Raw genomic sequence first — 25,087 nt, 5'->3', positions numbered from 1 at the left:
AAGACAGATATAATTACAAACTGTGACGGCTGCAAGTAAGGAGCAAGGTGCAGCCACATCCCGACAAGGCGTTGTCTCAAATTGTTGCAGAAAAATGTGTGACAGCTTAGTGTTACAGCTCAATTGTGACAGCAACCTGGATCCAGGCCAGAGACCAAGCAGCACTCAGAGAGTTGGAGAACTCAGGTTTATTACACCACCCAGCCCAGAAGAATAGCACTCCAAGCTCTGGACCCCAGTTGAAGGTTTACACAGGCTTTTATAGGCTGCCAGTTTACACTTTGCAACACCATATGCAAATAAGGTGTAACAAAAGTTGACTAATAAGGAACAAGCTTTGTAGAAATGGACCAATCAGGAGTGAGAGAAAGAACCAATCAGGAGTGAAGGAAATAACCAATCAGGAGTGAGCTCAGGGAACCAATAGAATTTTAGGGGTAAGTTCCACTTTCCTAGAAGTAAGTCCTTTCAGAGGCAAAAAGTGAGATAGAGCCTGTGGGCCAGGGAACCAGATGGTGCTGGCAGGAGAGTAGTGGCCCTGCCTGGGGGTCCTGCTGGTCTGTTTTATGGGGCTTCCCACCTCAAAATGACAGCTGAGGAGGAGGAGAAGTCACCTAGTGTGACTCATCAGGAGTCAGCTGAGCAAATAGGTCCCGCTGTAGGAATGTTACATGGACAGAGTTAGCACAGCAGGCTGGCATTCAGCTCCTGGCGCTGCTGTGGCCTCACAGGTGTGTCCCAGTCGTGCCTTCTGATTGGACCTGAGCCCTGATTGGCTGATGCCTGTCCTGTACCAGTTGTTGAATGTCTTGAATAAGGTGCTTATGAAGTTGCCGAAGGGCTTGCAGAGTAACACCAGAGATGCGCCCTGAGGGAAGCTGGTTCCTCTGTTTCCAGTCAGGAAAGGGGGAAACGAGGAGGCTGCCACTGGAATCACAGCTCAGGAACCCACTGCTTGAAGTACTATTCAGCAATAAAAAAAAGAACAAGCTAACAAAACATGCCACGTCATAGACGAACTTCAAAAACATTATGCCAACTGGCAGGAGCCAGGCACAAGAGCCCATGTATTATAGATTCCGTTTGTATAAAATATCCAGAAAAGGCAAATTGTTAGAGGAAAAGTTGACGAGTGGTTGCCTGGGGCTGAGAGTGAGGAGAGAAATTGTAAATGGGCACAGGGATCTTATTGGGGGTCTGAAAATGCTCTAAAACTGATTTGTGGTGGTGTTTGTACCACTAGGTAAATTTACTAAAAGTTACTGAATTGTATTCCTGCAGTGATATGTAAAATACACCCTGAGAAAGCTGTTGAAAGGGAAAGGAACGTGCTACCATAGCTGTGAAGCTGGCTGCAAAGCCTCTATCAACAAATGAGTCTACATACTTCCAGAACTGGAGTCTGGACACCAGGAAGCTGCTGCAGAAACACACCACTGTCACCTTGCTTTCCAGCAGGAATCACCAAAGCAGCCCTTCCAAAGCTCACACAAGAGCATCCCTGTGGAGAACTTACTGTGCTTCCAAAGCTCCAGCAGCAGGGGAGTCTGGGAGATGCAGCTTTTACTTCCCAACCTCTGCAATTCAGGAAACAACCTAGGAGGTGACCCGGGGAACATGAGGCAGAGGAGAAAAGGGGACTCCAGACAGAGGGAAGAACATGCACAAAGGCCCTGCGGTGTGCTCGGGAAACAGAAAAGAGGCCGACTGGGCAGCCCTGGTAAAGAGTTTGGATTTTATTCCAGGTGAGATAGAAACCACAGGTAGGTCTTAAGCAGGGTGGGTTCCATGGGCAGAGCCGCACTTCCCTCTGGCTGCTGTGGGGCGAATGGGTTTGGGGGACAAGAGTGGAAGCAATAGCTCAGCAGTGACGACAATGGTGGCCAGGGTGAGGGTAGTGGCAGAGGAACTGGAAGAAAGTGGGTAGACTTGAGGCTTATCTAGGAGGTAGAATTTACAGGGCACAGTGAAAATTGGATGCTAGGGGAGGGGAGGCATAGAGGCAACCCCCAAGTTTCAGTCTCATGAGCTGAGAACAGTCACCTTACTTCTCTCTTAATTTCCTTTTCTCTGAAGTGGAGGTGACTATGACAGGTAATCCATTCTTTCAACAGATATTCACAGATCAACTACTATGTGCTGAGCAGTGGGGATAAAAGTGCTTTCCCCAATGTCTGGACCCAGAGTAAATGCTCGGGAAATTTTTTCTTTTTCTTTCGTCCTTCAGAGTTCAACTTAAGTGCCCCTTCCCCCAGGGAGGCTTCCATGATTCCACCCCAAACCACATGCTCTCTCACTCTCACACATGTAAGCAGTGACAGAGTCCGTGTGTGGACTGAACCAGGGGGCAGGGAGGACTGGCTAAGGAACTAGGCCTGGATGAGGCACATCCCTTCAGGGCTAGAAAATGGGTGGAGGAGGCAAGAGGGGCCAAGCACCTCACATTTCCAGTGTTAGCCACTCTAAGAAACACTGCCTTCTTCCCACTTCTTTGTTAATGCTCTTTCCTTCTACCTGAAATATCTTTCCTCTTATTTGTCCTTTGACTCAGCTTGATTTCTTCCTCCAGGAAGCCTGCTTTGCCCAGCCAGACTGATTTCCTCTGCCATCTATATCTACCTTGAATGCTTTGCTAACTACAAAGTGGTCGCCTGTCTCTCCACTGAAAGGGCAGCCCCTTAAGGGCTGGGAGTCAGACTAGAAAACTGAAATGGAAGTGATATCAAGCTTTCAACAGCCATTCAACAAATACGTATTGAGCCAGACTCTAATCTAGGCGGCTTTGATGAAGGCAGACACACAGGAGAAGGGAAAGGTGGGAAGGATTTCAGCGAAGAGAGAGTAAGGTGGGAGGCATCTGTGTTAGTCAGAACTGGCTGTGTTTTGCTGTGGTAACAAAGAAACCCTGAAATCTCAGCCACTTAGGACAGTGCCAGTTTATTTTTTGCATGTGAGAAGTCTGATCTAACTTCTATCTGGTGACAGCAGGGCCTAGAGTCCCTCCAACACCTGCTCTGCCATCTCAGCAGAGGGCCTCCCAGTCCTCCTGGGCGGGAAGAAAGCCCGGGACTGACTCACTGCCTGTCCTGCCCGCAGCCCATTGGCCAGGGCTGGTCGTACGACTCCACACCACCTGGGAAGTGCAGGCAGGCACTTGCAGCGTCTCTGCCGCTGCTTCCCAGCAAAAGGCATGTGCGTGAGAGGGAGAAGGACTGGGGTATTTGGGAATGGCACATAGACTTTATTTTTTTTAATTCATTTTCTTTTTTTTTTTGATTTTTTAAAAATTGAAGTACAGTCAGTCACAATGTGTCAATCTCTGGTGTACAGCAGAATGTCTCAGTCATGCATATACATACATATATTCCTTGTCACATTCTTTTTCATTATAGGTTACTACACAATATTGAACACAGTTCCCTGTGCTATACAGAAGAAACTTTTTAAAATCTATTTTTGTGTATAGTGGCTAACATTTGTAAATCTCAAACTCCCAAATTTATCCCTTCCCACCCCTTTTCCCTGGTAACCATAAGATTGTTTACTATGTTGGAGAGTCTGTTTAAAATTAATTTTCTTATTTCTATTTCTTCATTTTTTTAATTCAAGTATAGTCAGTTTACAATGTGGCATCAATTTCTGGCATACAGTATAATGTCTCAGTCAGACATATACATAAGTATCGTGTTATTTTTCATTACAGGTGACTACAAGATATTGACTACAGTCCCCCGTGCTATACAGTAGGACTTTGTTGTTTATCTATTAGACTTTCATAAGGATAAAGCCCCAATGCCTGGCAAGGACTTGCAACAAAAGCCCCAGCATCTGGGGTTTTTTTTCTCTCTTTTTCTTTTTTTTTGTGTGTGATTAGAGGATAAACAAAGAAAGAGACAAGTGAGGCTGCAAGGCTCAAGTTTGAGTCCCTTCTGGGATCACTAGAGCTAAAGATGCCACTTCACAAGGGTTTATTTTGTGCCAGGGAGTATGCTGGGAGCTGGATACATATCGCTCTAATTCATTGAATCCTTACAACTCTGAGAAAGGTGTAGGGATTACTGTGCCTATACTACAGATGAGAAGACTGAGGCTCAAATTGGTTTACTTGTTTGTCTAGGACTGAAGCCAATGCCCAGACCCTTTCCATCATGCTGCACTCATCTGATCACTCTCAGGGGCAGAGGGGAAAACATGAGGTGTCTGGGAGAGTGGGCTGCTCTTCAAATGGCCCCATATCTGAGGAGGTAACGACCCCCATGCCAGCCAAGTTTGGAAGGAAGAGAGGGTGGGGTGTATTCTTGGGGTAGTACTTCATTTACACACACTCAGTGCAACTCAGCTTTCCTCAACTGCAAAAGGACATGACAGCCATCCTCCTGGGGCGGCCGTGGGGTCGGTTGGGAAAGTGTCTATAAGCACTGAGCACCCAGGAAGTGCTCTGTAAGCGGTCCCTGTTACCTCTACTAGGGTGTCCGCCTTTGCAGGGGGTCTGCGAGTGGGGGTTTTCCTTCTAGGGCCCTGATCGCCCTGGTGGTGCCGGTGACTAAGAGCCCAGAGGGCCTGGAGGGAAGGCCGGCTCTACCTGCAGGCACCGCGGGAGAGGCCGTGACCTCTGTGCTCCTTCCCTCATCTGAAAGTGAGGAAAATGGGAAAATCCATCAAATGCTCAATTTTCCAGCTGGTTTCTGGGACTATAAGCAGAGATGATGGGTGTGAATGTATTTTATAAACCCCAAGTCTCCCTCCATGCCCACCCCACCTGGACTGTAGCTCACTGAGGTGAAAAGCTGGGTCCCAGATCCCCTTCCAGCACCTCCTTTCCCTCCGCCAAAAGGTGACCAATAGCTGTTTGCAGAAAAGCCAAATAGCCCAGCCACCCACCAAACAGAGGGTGTCTAATTCAGAGTCCAAGGCCTGAGGACATCTCAGAGTTTAGTTTAAGTCAGAGGCATCAAATGAATGGGCTCAGACAAGTTACTTAACCTTTCTGTGCCTTGGTTTCCTCTTTAGGAAATTTGGCCTAATAATAGTAATGCCTAGGGTTGTTGTGAGGATGAAAAGAATTAATATGTGTAAAGTGCTTAAGAAATGCCTGAAACATAGTAAGTGTTGTGTGTATGTTACTATCATCATCCTTTGATTCACATGATGTCAAAGTGTTTGGATTTAAGTGCCTTCAGATGGCCTCTTGATTTTTGCCCAAGTCTCCACCACTGCCTCTTGTCCTGCACCCAGCCTGCCTCCCTACCTGGCCCCAGAAGGCCCCTGGTTTGAGTCCCCAACCACAGCTTGGTCCTTTGTCCTCACTCTGCCTGCCGGATGACACAGACTGTCGATTCCTGCTGCAGAGCAATGGTGATTACAAGCCTGAGCCAGACCAGCCCTCTCACCAATGTGGCGAACTCAAGGCAGGGTCCTGAGCTGCTCTCACACCCGCGGCTCCACCCCCGCCAGCTGTGTGTCTCCCGGCCAGCCCTTCCTCTTCTCCAGGCCTGTTTTCCCTGGTGTCAAATGGGCTCCAGAGCCCCTGACCACTTCCCAAGCTTGTTCTGAGATGGGGCCAGTGGAGAGGACCTGTCATCACCCAGTATTCCCTTCTCAGCAGAGCTGGGGAGCTGTGGGCTTGCCCCTGTCAATGCTGAAAAGAGAAATCCCACACCACCTGAGACAGAACCGCAACCACGGAGATTATCTAGATGCACGTTTTATTATCAGCAGGATGACTATCACTGATAAGGGAGAGGCGCCTAGAGGGTTATATACAAGCTTCCAGGGCAACGTCTACATTCTCCTCCACATGCGTATTCCCTCAGCCACCATGCAGCACATCACCACCAACAGTGTTTCCCCCAGGCAGAACACAGCCATGGGTCAGGGCTCTTCCCCCCAACAAAAGGATGCCCAGGAAGAGGAGGAGCTCCTGGGTCCTGGGGGTGAAGTTTACACGTGGCCAGTCCTGGCAAGCGTGGGAGCTGGGTTTGGACATGACAGCTTCAAGCCCACCCCACGCCCACTGGCTGCTCACACCAGAGGCACCCTGTCCCACTCTGGGGATCCCTTAGAAGACACAGCAGGTCATCTTAGCCAGGGCTAAGGAGGTGAGCAGGCCTACGGGGTCAGGAGAGAGGGACTCTGGGATCTGCTCCCTTGTCAGGGGCACAAAGTGGGGTAATATGGGGTTTTAACTCATAGGCTGGCTTTCTTATGTCCCTGAAATAGGCGGGCAAGGTCAGGGGCTTGATGTGTATGTATACAGGGAGCTTGGGTGTATGGTCAGGCATCTCAGGAGGAAGGAAAGAAGGGTCACAGAGGGGCAGGGCATACAGGGCTCAAGACATTCTTAGACCCTAAGTGGACTATGCAGGAAACAGGCTCACTCCTCCAGGGGCTCCCGGGCCCAGGCCGCTCGCCGCCCAGGGTGCTGCCGCTTCTCCTCGGCCTGGCCCCTGCTCAGGTCATCCAGGAGGCCCAGCAGAAGGCTGGTTTGACCACAGGATCCCCGGGGCCCGCATGGACCTCCCGGGGCCCTCTTCCCAGGATGCTGGTGCTTCTCAGGCATCAGCTCCCCCGCCTCTTCCTCTTCCTCCTCTTCCTCCTCTTCCTCCTCCCAGCTCCTCTGGGCCTTGGGATCCACCAGCCGTCTGCCTGGGTGCTGCCTCTTGGTGAAAGTGTACCCGAGCCAGGAGGAGCGCCGGCCCGGGTGCTGGCGCTTCTGCTCTGTTACATCCACCAACCAGGCGGCCGTGTCCTCCCGCCGGCCGGGGTGCTGCCGCTTGTGGGGGCCGGCAGCCCCTCCTTCTTCCTCCTCCTCTTCAACTCCGTCTTCTGCCTCCTCCTCCCTTTTGCCTGGATGCTGACGCTTCGAGAACCAGTCAGGTTGAAAGATCTGGGACTCTGGGAAAGGAAAGAGGCCAGTGAGGGACGCCCCTGGCCGCTGGGTGCCCACTCTAGCCTTCCTCCCAGTCAAGACAGATTCCCACACTGTTCACCCTGATTCAGGGGCTTGCGCCTGCCTCTCAGGCCTCACAGACACACACACTCACACAGATGGTCGGGGCATGGCTTCTGGTTCTAGTCCCAGCTCTGCCATTCCCTAAGCTGTGTGCATAAACAACTCACTTAACCTCTTTGAGCCTCAGTTTCCTTCTGTGTAAAATGGCGGTATTAACAGTACCTATGGAAGAGGTGGTTAGGAAGATCAAATAGTGTGATAAGGTGTTTGAAGTGCTGAGAGTGGTGACTGGCATATACGTGCCCAGTAGGTGGTAATTAAAATTGTCACCACAAAAAGACTGTCTCTCACACAGAATCTTTCCCACTGAAGGTCTGCTCTCTGTGAGGTATTTCCAGGGCTGAGATGGGAGAGGAATCTGATTCCAGGAAGGGGTCAACTCACAACCTGCCGAGAGTGTGGCCAAGGAGAGTTTCTGAGCTTCTGAAAGGCAAGAGGCTGGACGACCAAGTCGCTCCTTCCCCTCTGCATCTGTCAGGGTTTCTCCTGACTCTCTCGGCCTCCTCCTGTCCTCCTCTCAAACCGCAGCCCGAGACAATCCCGTAGCTCACCTGAGTCGCTATCGCCCTGGTCCTGGTCCTCTCGAAGCCGCTGGAGGTCTTCCTGGAGGAAGAGGAATCGCTCTGCCTGTCGCAGGAGGCTGTCCAGATCCAGGTGCTCGGCAGCCATAGCTGCCTCCTGTTGGGCCATCTCTGGCTGTGCGTGGCCACTCGGGACACCGGTCAGGGTCAGGGTCAAAGCCATGGCAAGCAGAAACCAAGGGCCGGGCATCGCGGCGTCTGGGTCGGGAGGACAGGGAGACGGCATAAGTGCGCAGCGCCCCCCTCCCAGCCGCTCTATCGCCCCCTTTGCTGTTCCAGCGGGTCCCCAAGGCTGGGGAACCAGCCGTTCAAACACCCTCCCGGGAGCAGAACTACCTGCCACCTTAGGCGGACAGCAGGAGGCTCTTCCCTGGGCTCTGGGCGTCCTCACAGCGGTGCTTGGAGGGCCTGCCGGCGCTGCGTTCTGCCCGCGCGAGCCCGGAGGCCTTGGGAGCCCCGTCACCACCGCCACTTCTCAGCGCGCTGGGGGTGACGCGCCAGGAGTGCAAACCAAGACTGTAGCGCAGGCCCGACGGCCAGGATGCCAATTGCCGCGCCGCAGGCTAAAATTCTCCCCAAGGTTCCCAACGCAGCGTTCTTCTCTGTCACTCCTTCTCTAAACATTCTGTTTGCAACGCTGTTCTGTTTCTAACTCTAAGATTCTGTGGTAGGCTAGGCATCGAATTCTAACGCTAAGATCCTAGTTTCCACGTTAATTGCACCGCTAAAATCCTATTTCGAGCGCTGAGACCGAGACTCTAAGGCTGAGAGTCGATCCCACCGCGAAAATTCTGTTTCGAACGTCGGATTCGAATGGTAACTCCCGGGCTCTCGCGCCGCCGCCCTGGCTGCCCGGCGCCGCCGCAGAGCCCCGGCGCGGACCGCAGGCGGGCACCCGGGTGGGCGTGCGACGCCAGCCCTCCCCCGGCGCCCCGGACGCCGGGCCGTGCGTGCCCCGGAGGGAGCGCCGCCAGCGAGCCCGCGCCGGGGAAAACCCGGGAACACGCCGCCGCTCTCCCCGGGGCGCGCCCGAGGGCGGGCAGGGGGCCCCCCGTCCAGGGCTGCGGACGCCGCCTTCGGGCCAGGAGGGGCGAGTGGTTACCTGCCCGGCGCGAGCTCCGCGGGGCCGGGCCGGGATCTGGGGCTCCAATCCGGAGAGTCGGGGTCTGGAGCCGGCGGCTCAGGAGTCGGGGAGCGCTCGCGGGACCCGGCGCGTCGCCTGTCCGCTGCTCGGCGGGGCCGCTGCTTATATCCGCGCTAGCGGCGGCGCGGGTGAGGTCAGCGGGGAGGGGTCGCGGGCGCCGGGAAGGGGCGCTGACGGCAGCCGGCCCCGTGGGTACCCGGCCCGCCCGCCCGGCCGCCCGCGCCGCCGGAAATGTGGGGCGGGGGCGGCGGGGAGGGAGCAAGGGGGAGCGAAGAGGCGCAAGCGGCGGGACGCGGTGCTGGCGCGGGTTCGTTTCTGCACCCAGCTCCGAAGGTCTGTTGTCTAAGAGAACATTCGTGTAGGGACACAGAGCGAGATACTGAGAGAAGCACAAATAAAAAGATACACACAGGAGGGAATCGGAAGTAGACTGAGACCGAGACTGGGAGATGCACAGAGAGACAGAGCGGACACACACCAAAGAGACAGAAAGACAGACAGACAGAGCAAGATGGAGGTGAGGTTGGAAGGGGGAGGGAGGGTCAGAGAAAAGAGGAAGAAAGGGGTAAGTGGACCTGGGCTCTGATCTTGACTGTGTCATCTCTGGCAAATGTCTCCCCCTCTCTGGGCCCAATTTTCTCATCCGTACGCCCCTCCCCGGGGGGACACAGTTTTCAGAATTGCAAACCCGATGGCCTGTGGGCTATTATCAGTTCACAGAGCGTTTTCTTAGATCCCCATAGTGTTTTGAAACAGTCTGAATGAATAACCAACATTTAAAAACCAGGAGAGCACAGGAAAAATCTGGACTTCTGATTTCTCTTCAAAGTCTCTTGAAAAAAAAGTGGTCCTGTATTTCCTCCTGACAGCAGCCCTGGTCACCACACGCTCCTCCACTCCCTGCTGTCTTCCAGTATGTTGCTCTGGTCACAGAGGAGGGACATGGGCATTAGTGACCCCTGGGACAAAAGTATTTTTGGATCTACCCCCACCCAGGCGAAGGAGGGGAGGGGATACAGGGAGGAGAAACGCAGAGGAAAAGCAAAGGCGCTTGTCCACCAGTCAGTCCCCAGGGTGGCGTGATGCCTTGGAAGAGAATATTGCCACGTCTGGCCCTGGGCACAGCCTCCATCCTGAAACATTTAACGGGCATCCACGGTGTGCCAGGCTCCTTGGTCCGTCCTGGAGACACCGAAGTTAGCCAGGCACACGTAGAAGGACGCACATTTTAGGCAGAGGAAAGGCATCTCCTACCTCTGGACAATCTCAACATTATCCTCCCTCTGCATACAGTATTTCCTTAGCCTAAACCTTTGAGTATCTGTTGTGTATGCCTCAGGCCATGCTGGTGGTTTGGCAAGGGAATCCAAAAGTGTTTAATTATCAATTATTATTCCTTTCCTTAGCAGGGCTCGCAACTTCCCAGACACATCCACCACCTCATTGCATCCTTACATCACTCTTACATCATCCTTACCTCACAAGATTAATGAGATACGGACTATTAGTCCCACTTTACAGATAGAGACAGAGGCCCGGGGAGACAGAAAGACTTTAAAGGTTAGAGGTGGAAGGGAAATTTCAGATCACCAGCTCCAGTCTGCTCCTTGTTTTTAGTTGAAGAAGCTGAAGTCTGGAGAGATGGCCTAAATGCCTTCCCAACCCCCGGGCACACTTTATGTCCCTAGGGTCAAATGGTTGGCTCAGGGCAGATGACAAGCCTGAAACCCCAGGCTTCATCTCCCAGCCAGGCTCCAAGGTTTGAAGAATTGTCATCCTAGCTAAGCGTTAAACCAGACAGACACAGACCTGTTACCTTTCAAATAGAACAGTGGAGGCGTATATCAATACACCTCTTCTGGTGACAACCTGAAAGTTTAACACCTGTGTGCCTTCCACAAGACAATTCTGTTTCTCAGAGCTCATCCTGCAGACACCCACACCTGTGCACGGGGATGTTTACACAGAGAGTTCAGCGCAGCATGGCTTATAGAAGCCAGAATTTGGAAACAGCCTGGTTGTCTCTCAATCCAGGAGGGTTCTGCACCTTGTTCAGAGATGTCCCACAGACATTGTAGGGTCTTTGTCAACCCTGAACTGCAGAAGGCCTGAAGCAGCCTCACCTAGCCTACCTTTTAATTTTTTTTTCATCGTTTTTTCAACAGACTTTGAAGAGAAGTCAGAAGTCCAGATTTTTCCTGTGCTTTCCTGGTTTTTAAATGTTGGTTATTCATTTGGACTCTTTCAAAATACTATAGGGATCTAAGAATACGCACCATGAACTGGTAATAGCCCACAGGCCATCGGGTTTGCAATTCTGAAAACTGTGTCCCCCCGGTGGGGGTGCGTACGGATGAGAAAATTGGGCCCAGAGAGGGGGAGACATTTGCCAGAGATGACACAATCAAGATCAGAGCCCAGGTCCACTTACCCCTTTCTTCCTCTTTTCTCTGACCCTCCCTCCCCCTTCCAACCTCACCTCCATCTTGCTCTGTCTGTCTGTCTTTCTGTCTCTTTGGTGTGTGTCCGCTCTGTCTCTCTGTGCATCTCCCAGTCTCGGTCTCAGTCTACTTCCGATTCCCTCCTGTGTGTATCTTTTTATTTGTGCTTCTCTCAGTATCTCGCTCTTTGCCCCTACATGAATGTTCTCTTAGACAACAGACCTTCGGAGCTGGGTGCAGAAACAAATTTTGAGATAATTGTTGATTCACATTGGGTTGTAAGAAATTATACGAACAGATCATAGGTACCCTTTACCAGCTTTTCCTGATGGTTACATCTTGTAAAACTGTGCAGCCGTACCCCAGCCACTGACACAATCCAGTGACCTTATTCAGATTCCCCATTTTACCTGGACTCGTGGGTGTGCATGTGTGCAGTTAGTTTTGTGCAATTTTATCACATGTGTAAGTTTCTGTATCCACCACAGGGTGGTTTTTTAATTACAGAAAATGGTAACTTTTATATATTCAGTTTGATAGCATTTGCTATCAAAATAATAAAGGTCCTCTCTTCCCCAAGATCATAAAAATTATCTCAAGGATTCCAGGAAGAAGAACCCATTTAGTGTCTGCAATTTCTCCAAAGAAACTGGCTCCAGAAATCTCTCTACTTAGACTCCCCCTTGCCCATTCCGTTGGAGATTTTTGACCCAAATGAGGCATGACTTTGTTGATGCTGAATGCACCGGGAAATTTTCAGTTCTGAATTCAATCACTGACTTACTTCTTTATTCATCAAGTAGTTCTAGTGTACGCCCAGGTGTCAGGCACAGTTCCAGGCCTGGGGCGCACAGCGGGTGTGGGGCGGGGAGAGGGTCGCACACAACAGGAGAAGCAGGGGAGGGGGTCAGATCTCCCTGGGGCCTTGTTGGCCATGGAGAGTAAAGGAGTTTGGATTTTATTCTCAAGGCAGTGGGAAAACAGAGGGTTTAAAGCAGGGGAGAGCTGCGACCTGATGTATTCTCTCAGAGTGCCCCTCTGTCTGCTCGGTGAGTCGTGCGTATGTAGGACCAAAGGGAAACAGCTGAGCCAGTGAGGAGCTTCCATGAAGCCCTTGCTCCTTGTGAAGTGTCCTGCCCCTCTCACCCCGTTCTGTCCACCCTCTCCTGGTGCCTGTGTGCCCCACTGGGCTCAGCCCTGTCTGCCCCCGCCCCACACGCCTCCCTGGCTTCCTCATCCGCTTCACGGCACCTGGCCACACGCCGGTGCCTGACAAATCAGCTTCCCTTGAAAACCAAACAGTTACCAGGAAGAAAGTGCCCCCTCCCTGGCGGATCCCCCTTATCAGCTGCAAGCGAGAAAACACAACCCAAATCGGCTTAAGCAGGTAAAAGGGGGATGTGTGGGTGATGTAGCCAATAACATAAAGCCTTAGGACCAGCTTCAGGTGTTGCAGAATCCAAATGACGTCACTAGGAGTCTGTCCCATTTCTCCTTTTGCTATCTGTACCTCCCTCTAGATGGCTGCATTCTCAGGCTGACCATCCTCAAGGCTGGAGAAGTGGCCATAGGTGTCCCCAGGACCTCATTTTCCCAGCTGAGTTACCCTAAGAGCAAGAGTCCTCTTTCCCCAAAGTCCCAGGTTTGGTTCTCATTGGCCCAGCCTGGCTCATGTCACCATGACTGATTCAGATTGGCCAGTCCTGGGGCTAGGGGTGGAGTCAGTGCCATCTGCACAGTGTGGGCTGAGGGGGTTCACCAAAGGCATATTGGGGTTCACCTACTAGAAGAAGAGCTGCATGCTGAGCAATTAAAACAAGGTCTCCTACGTCCCCATTGCAAAGATGACGAAACCAAAACCCTGAGAGGGAAGAGGTCTGCCTGAGTCCCTCCGTGACTTAGCAACAACCTCAAGACCAGTGTCCTACCCAGTGTCCGTCCTCCTCTCTCTTCCTTCCCAGCTTTTATCATTCAGTGCAACCGAGTATTCATTTCCTTGTCCCTTGCTTATTGTCTGCCTCGCACACCAGAACCTCAGCCTCGTGAGGACAACTTCTTATTCCCTGCTGTTTATCCAGTTCCTGGCACAGAGCTGGCGCTTGGTAAAGATTTAGTGAATGACTGAGTGCAGGAATGAACGCATTCAGCCCAGAGCCAGTGAGCACAAGCTGCCTGGTCCTGTCTTTCGACCTGAGTGGGCTCAAGGGCAGCCTTTCTCCACCATCTCTGGACACACATGCAAGGGTCGGATATTTACCAGAAGGAGGGACATACAACGTAGGGAGCAGTCTTGGAGGGGCACAAGGAGAGCCCCGGGCCAGAGCAATCAGAGAAAGCTTCCTGGAGGCGGAGGGGCGGGAGGATGGAGGAAGTCAGGACAAGCAGAGCCGGAAATAGATGAGTCCAAGCTGTTGGAGGACCTGCTCCCTCTCCCCTTCCTGAGCAGAGGCGCCTCATCCCTTGCCTCCCCTCGCCAGAGCAGCACGGTCCAGAGATGGGTAATGTTCTGGGACTGGTGAGGTTTCGCACTCACTGTGCGATGCCAGGCAGAGTCTGCCCCATCTGGGCTCAGGACCAGGCCAGGATTCTGCACTCCCAGTCTAGGCTGACAAGCTGAAGTCGTGAGCCCCCACCAACCCAGGTCCTGTGCCCCCTGAGGTCTTACATTCATGCCGAGAGGCCAATTGCAGGTCTGTGTGGTCCAGATTGTTTCCAAAGAGCAATTTTCTGCCCAGCTGGAGCCTGCTGAATGGAGCTTGTGCTCAGGGAGGGCCTGGGGGTTGCCGGGACACCGCCAGCACACGGGGCTGGCTTGGAGCTGAATGCGCAGGAGGGGCTTCTGGAGAGAATTGTCTGATGTATTTAGGTGGTGTGGAGCATGTGCACACGTGTGTTTATGCACATGGCTCTGCGTCACACGTGCTCCTCAAGTGTACATTTGTACATACACACAGTCCATGCCTGTGTCTTGTGCACGTGTGTGTGTTTGTGCCCGGGTATACAGGTCAATGTGCACATGCTTGGCACATGTATCTTTGGCTTCATTTGGGGCAGGGTCCAGTGGTCATCCTAGGGTCCAGTTGGTCACTGGTCTAGATCTAATGTTTTACCTATGAGTAGGCCACCCTCACTGCCTCCTTCAACACTTAACCTGTCTACTCTTTCATTCTCTGTTCTTTGCTTGATAGCCTGGAATCTCCCTGAAGACACAGTGTGCGTTCATCTCCCACAGAGCTTAGCACCCAGTAGGTGCTGAGAGGTGAATGCTGGTGAGGGGCAGCAGAAAGCGTTTGTGGGTAGGAACCGACTCCTGGGTGCCCTGCACACATTTTTTTTTCTCACTTAATGCACAGAGTCCTATGAGGTCAAAATTATTCTGCCTGTTTAAAGAAATTAAGGCTCAGAGAGGTGACGTGACTTGTTCAAAGTCACACAGCCAGGAAAGAGAGGAACTTGGGTTCAAAATCCGGTTTGCATTATTCCAGAGCTTTTCCACTCGATCCCACTGGAACGGAATCTATCCAGCTGCAAACAGCCCGTGTTAGGATGGTGATGAATATGGAGAATTTGTTTCCCTTTGGCAAAGTTCTCTTTGATGTTTTGATTACATCTTCTCCTCACTAAATTAAAGGAACTTTTATTTTTAACAGAAAGTATTTGGAAGGAGTAAATACCTGAAGCCACCCTTCAACCCAGAGTCTAGTGTCTCAAAGCCCATAACAGAGAAAGAGCAAGACTCTGACTTTTGAAACAGCATGAAGCTTATCTTCGAGCCGCTAGAGAGGATATATGCTCATCCTGATGAGGACGGAATCGGAAGCGCTTCGGGTGGGGCGGGGCGAGGTCGGGCGGCAGACTGGGTGCTGCCTGTGAGCCACGGTCGCTGGCAGATCAGACACCTTGTCATCCATCAGGCCAGCCAGAGATAACGAGTCCCCACCCCTGCCATCGCTTCTCTTATTAGAAGTGAAAAATGAAAACCAACTGCAAATCACCTTGGCCATTTAGGTATATCCATCTTGCTGTCAGCCACAAGCAGGCTCTACCCCGATGTTCTGGGCTAATTAGAGCTCGTCCTCAGAATACGTGGGGTCTGAACCCTGAATGTTACGTGTGAGTCAGAGTGACAACAGGTGGAGAAGAAGACCATCAGTGTAGCCCAATGAGATGCCCGTTGTCCCTCCTTGGAGTTCAAGTGCTCCTTTTCATCGCCCTGTGAGGACTCACTTGTGAGTCTGGAGTGATTCTGTTGTGCTCTGGCCGCCTTTATCCACCCTTTTTCTTCCAGTAAGCAGGGGCCATCTTTTCTTCTGGGGAGCTGCCTTGTCCCCACCAGTGTGGCCTTGATGGGCTACCAGCCACACCACCCCAGCCCAGTTTGGGAGGTCGGCTTGTGGTCTGAGATTGGCCTATGGAATCCACTCTCCTGGGACTTAGACTCTTGGGTGGAGAGATGCCAGGGTTGCTGGGGGCACATTCGTGCCAGCAGCAGCTCTGGGACAAGATGGTTGGAAAGTCTCTGCTGCCTGGACTCCCCAAGGCCCTCCTTTTGTCTTTGAGCCTTTGGTCTTCCTGCTGAGCAGTAAATCCTCATTTAGCTAAGTTAGCTAGATTTGTGTTCTGTTGTTTGAAATCCTAACTGGTAAGGCCTCCTGCCCTGTACTGGGATCTCTTGAGATCCCGCTGTGGTTTCAGGAAGAGAGATGGAGGGAGGGAAGGGCTGGAAGAGGAATGCTGGGGACTGAGGAGAGTAAGGGGATACAGTTGGGTGAAATGGACGTCAAGGACAACAAGAAAAAGAAAGGACCCACGCAGGGGTCCAAAGATGCACCAACAGTGTTCTCTGCGTGATCACAAGCCATTCTCACAGACGTGAAAGAAAGTCTTCTTATTCCCATTTGTGTAGGCGGCTATTATTTTTGTCTGCTCAGCCCCCAGTCCACTTTTTTCTTATGGCAGGAGAAGCACCCTCCTCTGCCCCCGGGCCTGTTGGTTGGTGTAGGGCCGGCACCGCCTTGAGACCCGCGTGACCAAGCCTGGCCAGGCACGGTGTGTGCGGGCCCCAGCCGCAGGGGTTGCTTCAAGGACAGGGGTGTGGCCAGCAAGGCTAACGAGGCTCCAGCTTGAGGCTTGTGCTGCAATCACACGGGAAGAGGCGCTCCTTTCATGCTGGGGCTGTGGGGTGTAAGCCCAGAACCGCTGGGGCCGTTTTTACCGCCTCGCGGAAGACTGTGCTTGTCAGTGTTGCCACCGCGAGGGTAGCTGAGCCAGGAAGTGGGGAGGAACTGGTGTCCCATGACATCGTCTGAACACATCACTGGGAGTGCTGAGAGGTCCTTTTTTAAGTCAAGTTGGCCGTCCTGTCACTTGCACCCTAATGACTAACAGATGAAACTCAAAGAAGTAAAGGGACCCCAGGGCGGGGAAGGAGGACCGGGTGACACCAGAGCAAATTCCCGTGTCTTAGCCTCTGCCTCAAACTCTAAAGGTCTGTATTCAAGTACCAGCTCAGCCACTAGCTCACCGTGTGTGTGCGTGTGTGTGGGCATGTAGGTATGCTGTTTAACTTCTCTCTGGCTCAGTTTTCCTTCTGTAAAATGAAGATGAAAATAATGCTTAGGCACTAATAATAATAAAAAACAGTTTGCAGCCAACTAATTGGCTACTACACACTAGTCCTTAAGCAAGATGTTTTTTCCATGCACCGTTTCATTAAATCCTCATAAAAATTAAGTGATTTAAGTATTATGCTCATTCCCATTTTACAGACAGGAAAAGCTGAAACCCAGAGGTGTGGGCATCTGCCCAAGGTCAGGGGTGGAAGACCAAGTCTTTGACTCTTAACCACCATGATACACAACCTCTCAGATGGTGACAATGTAGCTTGGCAAGAAGGGGCAGGGTGCAGGGAGCTTTGTTCTGCCTGTGGGCTCCATGCCCCAGGCTCTTTTTGATCTATTCTGCATCTTCCAGGGGGAGCAATAATTCTACCTGAGAAGTGTCCCTGTGGGGAAGTGACCTAAAGTCTCATGAGTCTCTGAGAGAACAAAGCAAGGTCAAGGCCATTCACAAGGTCAGGGTCACGGACTCAGCTTGCCCCTGTGGACGATACCAGACCTGCACTTTCAAAAGATGGGTCATTTTCCCTGATCTCATTCATATGTGGCCAAGAGAGACCAGAAAGCTTTTAAGGATAATAAAATGCTTTAGGTGATTGAGTGAATGAATGAAAGGGCGAATCAAGGAGTCAATAAATAAGTGAGTAAATCTGTGAATAAGTGAGTGAGACAGAAGTAAGCTGGTTCCCTGCCTTACAGAGCTCCTAGGGCACCCGGGAGACAAGAGAAAAACAGTATAAACAGCAAGAGAGCAAGTGTGTGCTGAGACACACAGCACCAATGATGTGTCACATGGGAAGATGCCTCTGTGGACTGGAGATGTCCAGCCAAATTTGGAGTGTGAGGTGGGGCTGGTTAGGGTGCTGAAGAACGGATACTATTAGGGAAGCTGGAGGGGAGTGGGTAGGGCAGTCAGGAGGGGCCACCATGTGCAGGTGGAGAAGTGAAGCTGGCCAAGTGCAGGAGACTTGCTCCCTCCCTGCAGACCCACCCAGCCCTCGCCATTTCTGATGCCTCTATCAGCACGTAGCCAGGAGTTATTTGTGGGTACAGATCTAGGGCATGGATTCTGGGGGGAGAACTCATAAGGAAGGGCTTCTCTTAACTCTAGTCCACAACTGGGGCAGAGAGGTGAGACAGAACCATCCGTCACCAGCATCCTGGGCCTGGCCATGCCAAAGGCTGAGACTGGGCTCATCTCCAGGGCTACTCTGGGATCCCAGCTGGCTACAGCAAATAGATTTTCCTTTATTGGTTTTGAGGCCAGAGAGATAGTCAGGACAGTTTGAATGATGCTCAGATAAGCAAGGGCTTCTGAGGAGGTGGGGCAGGTCGTAGAAAGCACTCTGGAATCTCATAGACCTGGTTTCCACTCCTCGGCCCGCCACCACCTTGCTGTGTGACTGTGGCAAGTCACATCACCTCTCTGAGCCTCAGTTCCTCACCTGTACAACAACGGTAGGAAAACATACAGAAGTGGTGCGGCGAAATGAGGCACGTGCCTGGCATCGTCCTGCCTGAAGCAGAGCTGGCACTTTGAAAGTGAAAGTTGCTTTATTGTCTGGCTCTTCCCCAATAGGCACTTTTATCATCAGAAACACATATAGTTAGACTTTAAAACATTTTAAACAACAAAAGTATGTCTGCTTAACCATAAGGGAGAAAAAGTGTAGTGGTCAGTGTCCTACCAGGAAATAGATGGCATGCTCAAATGGGATGGTTTGAGGATAATTCAATAAATGGGATATTTATGAAAGTATGAACCGAGTGTACAAGGGAGAGTGCAGCACGCAGGGGCGGTGGGGGGGGTGAGGAGGGGGAGCATCTCTGAGCCTAAAGGGGGTAACGAGGCAGTGATGACCAGAACCCAGGGGAGGACGGGCTGGATGGGGAGGGTCTTGGCAGGAGCTGCAACCTTCAGGTGAGGGACCCCACGGAGAGGAGCCAGAGGATTAAACACCACAACCTCTTTCTTCTCTCATCTTCGGGTCTTCTCTGGGAATCACCATTGGCTGAACCCGCAATAAAACCAGGGGCTAAGGGAGCCCTTGAGGAGCTGGCTGCCCAAGCATGGAGCAGGGAAGGGAGGTGGGAAAGTGGATCTGGACGGTCAAACAGAGACATCCGGCACAAGGGGTTCTGAATGCCCTGCAGATAATAAACTTGAAGACCCCTCCCCATAAACGTGCTCTCAGGCCTTCCTCTTCCGCTTGCGATCACAGCCAGTGTTCCACAGCGCAGAGACGGATGCAGCGATGACAACGTTCTGATGAAGGATAAGCCTGACCGGCTCAGGGCGCAGGCTGAGGGTGGGGCCGGGGCACCGGGCGCGGCCGGACGTCGCGCAGCAGCACCAAGGGTGCGGTTCACCCAGCGGCGCCCCATGACTGATGAGCCAGCTGAGCCCATCAGGTAGGGAAATTAAAAGAGATTTAAAAAGAAAGTTTAATAAATTCTAGCTGGAGTCGTGCGGGGAGAGGCACTCTTCCCCTGCTGTTATTGCCAGTCATTTTTCAGTCCGTATCCGGAGAGTCACAGATGGATTCGCCGCTGCCGTCAGGATGGTGGAGGCGTGGGTTTCAAGCACCCTTGACAAAGTCCCGACGCTTCCACTCCGGGCTTGGGATGGAGGGCTGAGTGCTGAGGCTGGACGGGTCACGGCCACCAGGCTGGTCCATGGTGGACAGAGGCCAGGGTCGCTGGCTCCTGGGATGGGATGGAACAGACAAGGAAGCAGGATGCCAGGAAGGTGGTAAAGAAAAGGTCACACATTCAGCACACACAGATGTACACACGTGGATATTAATATAGAGACTCACACGCACACAAGGACACACAGACACAAGACAGACACACAGGAACACACACCAAGGGTACACATGGATACACAGAGTCATAGATCCAGAGATAAACACATCCAGAGACACCCACTGTGAGGATCGAATGGGACAATGACTTCAAGTGCCAAGTAAGAGATTTAATGGGCAGGGCACCCAATGTCTGTTGGGTCCCTAAAACCAAAAGAAGGGTGGCCCATTAACAGCAGAAGGGACCATATATCAAACTGTATTTTAAACAAAACCATGGCTTGTTGTCCAAAAGGGACAATCTCAGGATAGGCACTTGTTGGATCTCTACCTGTGAAGCAAGGGTCACGCCCAGTAGGTCTCTTTGCCTGTCCCTTCACTGGCACCACAGGATTTCTCCCGTTGTGCTGTGGACAAGATGGTGCTTGAATCTGGAGGCTGTACTGACAGCCCTTGAGGGCAGGGAGCCCTGGGACTGGCCTGATTCAAGCCCAATTGAATTCCAGGAAAAGTGACTTATCTGCTTCTCAGTTACTCCTCCATCAAGCGGACCTTATTGGAGTGCCTGCCACAGGGATTCATGGGACTGACTGAGATGTATGTATAAGGTGCCCGGTCACCACACAATCGGTGCTCAGTAAACAGGTCTCGCTATCTGGACTAATGGTAAATGTTTAGGCTAAATGACAAGCAGGAGAGGTGACTGGCCAGAAGCCTCAAAGTCCCTGGAAGGTCTGTGTCTCCATCCAAGCCCTGCCCAGCACAGGGGGCAGGATGAGTGACCAGGTCTCCACTCCAGGCCAGTGGGGTGGGATGAATGGGATAAGAAGCAGATTTCTACTTTCCGACTCAGCAGGAGTTGGGAAGGAGGGAGGCAGGGGTGGCAGGCACTTCTAACAAGCAGAGCGCACATCCAGGCAGGACTGGTCATTGATCGCCACGCTCCTGGCTCACTCAGCACCGAGGGTGGTGGGAGGAGAGTATGTGTGTCCCCAGAAGCAGTGTGACCCGCGTGTGGAGATGGAGGATGGCAAGGAGAGGCCCTGGGCACCTCACCCTCCTGCGGCGGTGGGAGCAGGGATGAACACACAAGGACCGCCAGGTGAGCGCCAGTCACGTCACATCCGTGATCATGAGGTTGAAGTTCAGAGAGGGAACGTGACTTGCTCAAGGTCACAGAGCTGGCATAAAGGTTATGATTTCCGTATCTGAAAGTCTAGAAGCCAAATACGCAAAAATGTTGACTTTCTAGATTGACACTTCATTGCCATTTCAAGCTCTCTTTCCACTACGGAGTGGAAACTTAGTCTTGGTCGTTTCAGAGCTCCCCACCCCTACTACCCAATCCCAGGAGTCCCCATCTGTGCTGGTCTCTTATCACCTCAAAACTTAGTGCCTTAAAACAGTAGCTGACAGAGTGACAGAATAATCTGTTCTTCTCTTGACAGTCCCGGGGCTGCCTGGGCTCAGCCTGGTGGCTCTTGCTCAAGGTCCCTTGTGCTGTTACAGTCAGACTGTGGCTGAGCCTGGTGGTGTCTTGAAGGCTCCCTCTGCAGCGTCTGAGGCTGGCTGTTGGTTGGGACCTCAGCTGGGTCTGTGGCCTGGAAAACCTTCGTGTGGCCTTTCCAAGTGCCCTGGGCTCCCTCAGGGCCTAGTGACTGGGCGCCAACAGCAAGTGACCCAAAGGAACCAGGCTGGAGCTGCGTCCCCCGGGAGCACGAGGAGCGAGGCTCCTTCTGCCGGGGGTGTGGGAGCTGTCAGGGCAAGTCCTAGAGGGGAGGCTGGAGTTTACCAGCCTGGGAAGTGAGAGGAGGGACAGCCAAGGGACAGGGGACTGAAAGTGCAAAAGGTGTGGGGGTGTGAGGGTGCACGGAGCAGACGTGCAGGGGCTCACTTAGCCCAGGAGGGGCCCAAGCCTGCTGGCCCAGCGGCCCGGCATGAGCCATCACGGTGTCTGAGCACAGAGGCAGGCAGGCTGGGGAAGGGGCCACTCTCTGCGCAGGTCCACTCTGAACTCCCTCCACCCCAGCCCACCCAGGGCGGCAGGTAGGCAGGCCCTGCTGAGCTGCCTTCTGGCTTCCAAGCCCCTTCTCTCTGGCAGGGTTGGGGTGGACCACCCCACGTTCTCAGTGCCTTCTCGGGATGGCTGAGTCAATTAGAGGCTTTGCTGGGAGGTAGCGGAGTGTGTAATAACTCTCAGTGTTTCATTAGGAGCTCTGTGTTTAATTTAGATAACTCTACTGCTGAGCGAAGGAGAGCTGTTGACAGTGACGGCAATAGCGGGGTGGTAGGGGGCGGTGCCAAAGGTGCGTTTATACAAACTTCCAGCAGAGTCCAAGCCTGCCCATCACCACCTCCTCCCACTCCCCAGCGTGGCCTGCAGACTAAGATGCCTCAAACTCCCTGGGATTCTGACCGGGTCAGTCTGGGGTGGGTCCCGTGGCGATTCTGACGCAGGTGGTCCAGGAACACACTCAAGAAGCCCTGCTGAAGACGTAGGTGAGGGGCAGGTCACAAAGGACCTTGAGCATCACATAAAGAAGTTCAAAAAACTCTAGTCTACGTGTTTTGTACTGGCTGGATGTCAGGGCAACACTTAATTTGAAAGGAGGAGTTTGAGACCAGAACTGATCAGCTCCAGCATTTGTCTTGCCAAAACACAGTTGCTCATCAACAACTGCTCAGAGCCGGGCCTCATTTGGAGGACCCTGAGGGGGACGGACATGGGAATAGGAACCTGCTCTGTGACAGACTGCTCCTCCCAGTGCTGCCACAGCCTGGGAAATGCAAGGCTGCTTTTGTTAACTCTGCTTCCTAGAGGCGGGGACTTTCGGGCTGGGCCTTGAGGAATGAATAGGAGTTCACCAAGGGGCAGCCAGCAGGAGGGTGAGGATGGGCTGAGGGGAGGCAGTTTGGACTTCCTTCTTTTCCCACAGGGTCTGCTTTATCGCAGTATGGTGGCCCCGCCTTGTGCCCCTCCCTCACAGAGCCCCATGGTGACCCTGGTTTCTCCCGGCTCCCTGGCCTCCCCCTCCACGCCCCCGCTTCCCCACACCGGCCACCCGTCACACACTTCTAAAGGCCTGCCGCCTTGAGTCACCCGGCCGAGTGAGGACGTCAGGGTGACAGCCCTCCTCACTGTCACACAGGTCGGGGTCCAGCTACTGTGCAGCCCTGTGAATAGACTTCTTTTCTTTCTTGGGCTTTACAATTTTTTTTCATCTCTGGGTCTATTATTCTCACATTTAATTAATGTTCCACTTGACTAATAAGACATAAAAAAAGCAGCTGGGATTGCCTCGGGGTTGGAGACGGGGATAATTGCACATCTTGGGAAGGAGGGGGAGAAACTTCAAAGGCTGCCGGCCTTGGGGTGGGGAGGCTCTGCGTGGATGGCGCTCAGCCTCAGAGAGACCCAGTGGGTGAGCCCGCCCTGCTCTGCACCCTCAGGGGCTGCTTCCCTCCTCTTCAAGTTACCACCACCTCCAGGGTCTCTTCAAAGTCCTGCCACCTCCCAGGACAGATAGGGCAGTGGTTCTCAAGATTGAGCAGGGGTCAAAGACACCAGGGTGTGTGTGTGAAAATGCAGGTGCCTGGCCCTGCTCCAGGGAGCAGGTGAGTGGGGGCCCAGGAACCTGCATTTCAGCATGGCCTCAGCAAGAGCTTCAGATACTGGCTGCACTCTGACAAACTTTGGGAAATTGTAGTTTGGACAATATGCTCCATTCTTGTCTTTTATAAAAGGGGAATAATCACAGTACCACCCCATGGCACTGTCATAAGGATGAGGGTCGGGACTGGCCACTGTAAGCAAGCACTGACTAAACACTGACAGCCAAGGTCACGGCCGCTGGCTCTGCAGGGACTCTGTCTGCCTCGCCTCCGCATCCGTCCCCAGTGCTCAGCCACTGTCGCCCCAGGTGGGTGATCAGTAGCGTTCGGAGCGTGGTTTTCTTCGGTGGCTCTGGGAGGCGAGCTAAAAGTTCTTACTTCACCCTCCTACGCTGTTTGACTGTTTTAACAGGAACATGTATGACTTTTCTAACTTTTAAAACTTGTTTAATTTTATATCAATTTGTTAAATGACCCAAATAACCTTCCTTAGGCTTTGGATGGAGGACATGTTCTCTTCACAAGACTTTTGATGAAGTGCAGACGGTGCAGAACCTGCTTCCACGCCGCCTGGAGTCGCTGTGCACCAGCAGCCCCAGGAGTTTCTTTAAATGCAGGTCCCCAGGCCCCCAAGGCCTCCTAATCAGAATTCCTTGGGCGGGCACCACCATGCTACCAACCTACCCCACCACCACCACCGTGCGGCAGGTGGTCTGTGTCCTGAGACGCTGAGAGAAATGCGGGGAGACATGGCTCTGCCTCGGGGCTGGAAGCAGACATCTGACTCCCTGAGGACAGAGCCTTGTGTCCCCTCCCTCCTGGGTTCCCACCCCAGCCCCAAACCCCGTCCAGGCACGCGGGAGCTTGGTAAAACCCCCCCGAACACACACACACACAAAGACTTGGTGACAGGTTACAAGTGCACTGAGGCCCGAAGAGGGTCAGCGACCTCCCCAAAGCCACATACAAGGGAGTGGGGAAAACTGGGCTGTTCATCCGTATCTGAGTCAAAGTGAAATAAAGTCAGTTCGTAAAGGTGCTTGGCACGACACCTGTGCCCCGTTAACTCTCAAAACCTGGAAGTGCCAGTGTTCTTGTGACATCACCTGTATCAGCACCCTTACCACTGAGAGGCCGCCCCACAGCCGCCGGCCCCTCTCGTCATCTGAGTGAACTTGGACAAGCCACTTCACTTCCCCGGCCCCGGCCGCCCCATCTGTAAAACGGGGACGAGGACGAGGACAGAAACATCACCCCTTCCTCGTGGGGCTGTTGTGAGCCCACGTTCACGAAGCATCGAGCCTGGGCGGAGAGGGGCCCCACGTGAAGTTGAGAGGCCTGCTGCCCCCCGGGGACGGAGCGTGCCTGCCCGCTCTGCTCCTCGCCCAGTCCCTCTGGAAGTCCCGATGAAAGCTGTCTCCGTAATGAATGTACCTCTCAGCCAAGCACGGCTGTGACCACACGGCTCTGACGAACGAGGCCTTGGCGGCGGCGCCAACATCTATGCAATTAAGCAGCTCCACGGCGCTGGGGCGGTGAGTGACAGCCAGCCGGGATCGATTTCCTAGTGGGACCACAGTGCTGGCTAGACAGGGGCCTCTGCTGAGCTGGGAGACTCGTGCGGAGCCAGAACCAGGGGGCAGGCCTAGGGTTGAAGCCCCCCAGGCCAGGGTATCTAGGAAGGCCCCCTCCCTCCAGAATGTCCACATACATGCCCATGTTTCAGGGGAATGTTGGTGGGACACAGGAGCTGACATGTAACAAGCACTTAGAGAGCATCGCTCAATGTCCAGCCACAGGTGCAGTGATGACTCACTTTACAGACAAGGACCCTGAGGCCCCGCGAGGCAGAGGAACTGACCCAAGGTCACT

At 53.0% G+C, this 25,087-nt stretch overlaps 1 protein-coding gene and 1 long non-coding RNA gene across 4 annotated transcripts; one reads left to right on the top strand and one right to left on the bottom strand.

The window, feature by feature from the left end:
* Positions 1-5,688: 5,688 nt before the first annotated feature.
* Positions 5,689-8,951, bottom strand: TRH (thyrotropin releasing hormone). Of its 3 annotated transcripts, none has more exons than XM_031686193.2 (3): positions 8,696-8,951; positions 7,564-7,791; positions 5,689-6,894 (listed from the first exon to the last, which is right to left on the bottom strand). In XM_031686193.2, the coding sequence occupies exons 2-3, from the start codon at positions 7,781-7,783 to the stop codon at positions 6,374-6,376; spliced, it is 741 nt and encodes a 246-aa protein (XP_031542053.1). In that variant the 5' UTR covers positions 7,784-7,791; positions 8,696-8,951; the 3' UTR covers positions 5,689-6,373. The 3 variants fall into 3 exon arrangements, with proteins under 3 accessions (XP_031542053.1, XP_031542054.1, XP_072796928.1); XM_031686194.2 differs by lacking the exon at positions 8,696-8,951 and adding an exon at positions 7,930-8,228; XM_072940827.1 differs by lacking the exon at positions 8,696-8,951 and having other exon boundaries at positions 7,564-7,819.
* On the top strand, positions 8,229-23,944 carry LOC140686615 (uncharacterized). The gene is made up of 3 exons (XR_012060456.1): positions 8,229-8,409; positions 23,348-23,523; positions 23,709-23,944. It is a non-coding gene; the product is annotated as an uncharacterized lncRNA (long non-coding RNA).
* The last annotated feature ends 1,143 nt before the right edge of the window (positions 23,945-25,087 follow it).

Source organism: Vicugna pacos, chromosome 17 (genome assembly GCF_048564905.1).
Source record: "Vicugna pacos chromosome 17, VicPac4, whole genome shotgun sequence".
NCBI classification, from domain to species: domain Eukaryota; kingdom Metazoa; phylum Chordata; class Mammalia; order Artiodactyla; family Camelidae; genus Vicugna; species Vicugna pacos.
Note: the sequence above shows the minus strand (reverse complement) of the source record. Positions and strands in the feature narration are given on the sequence as shown.

Excerpts from the sequence above, each read along its gene's own strand:
- TRH (XM_072940827.1), bottom strand. The coding sequence starts at position 7,819 with ATGCCGTCTCCCTGTCCTCCCGACCCAGACGCCGCGATGCCCGGCCCT. Across the intron at positions 6,895-7,563 it reads CCAGGGCGATAGCGACTCAG|AGTCCCAGATCTTTCAACCT; the intron begins GTGAGCTACGGG and ends TTCCTTTCCCAG.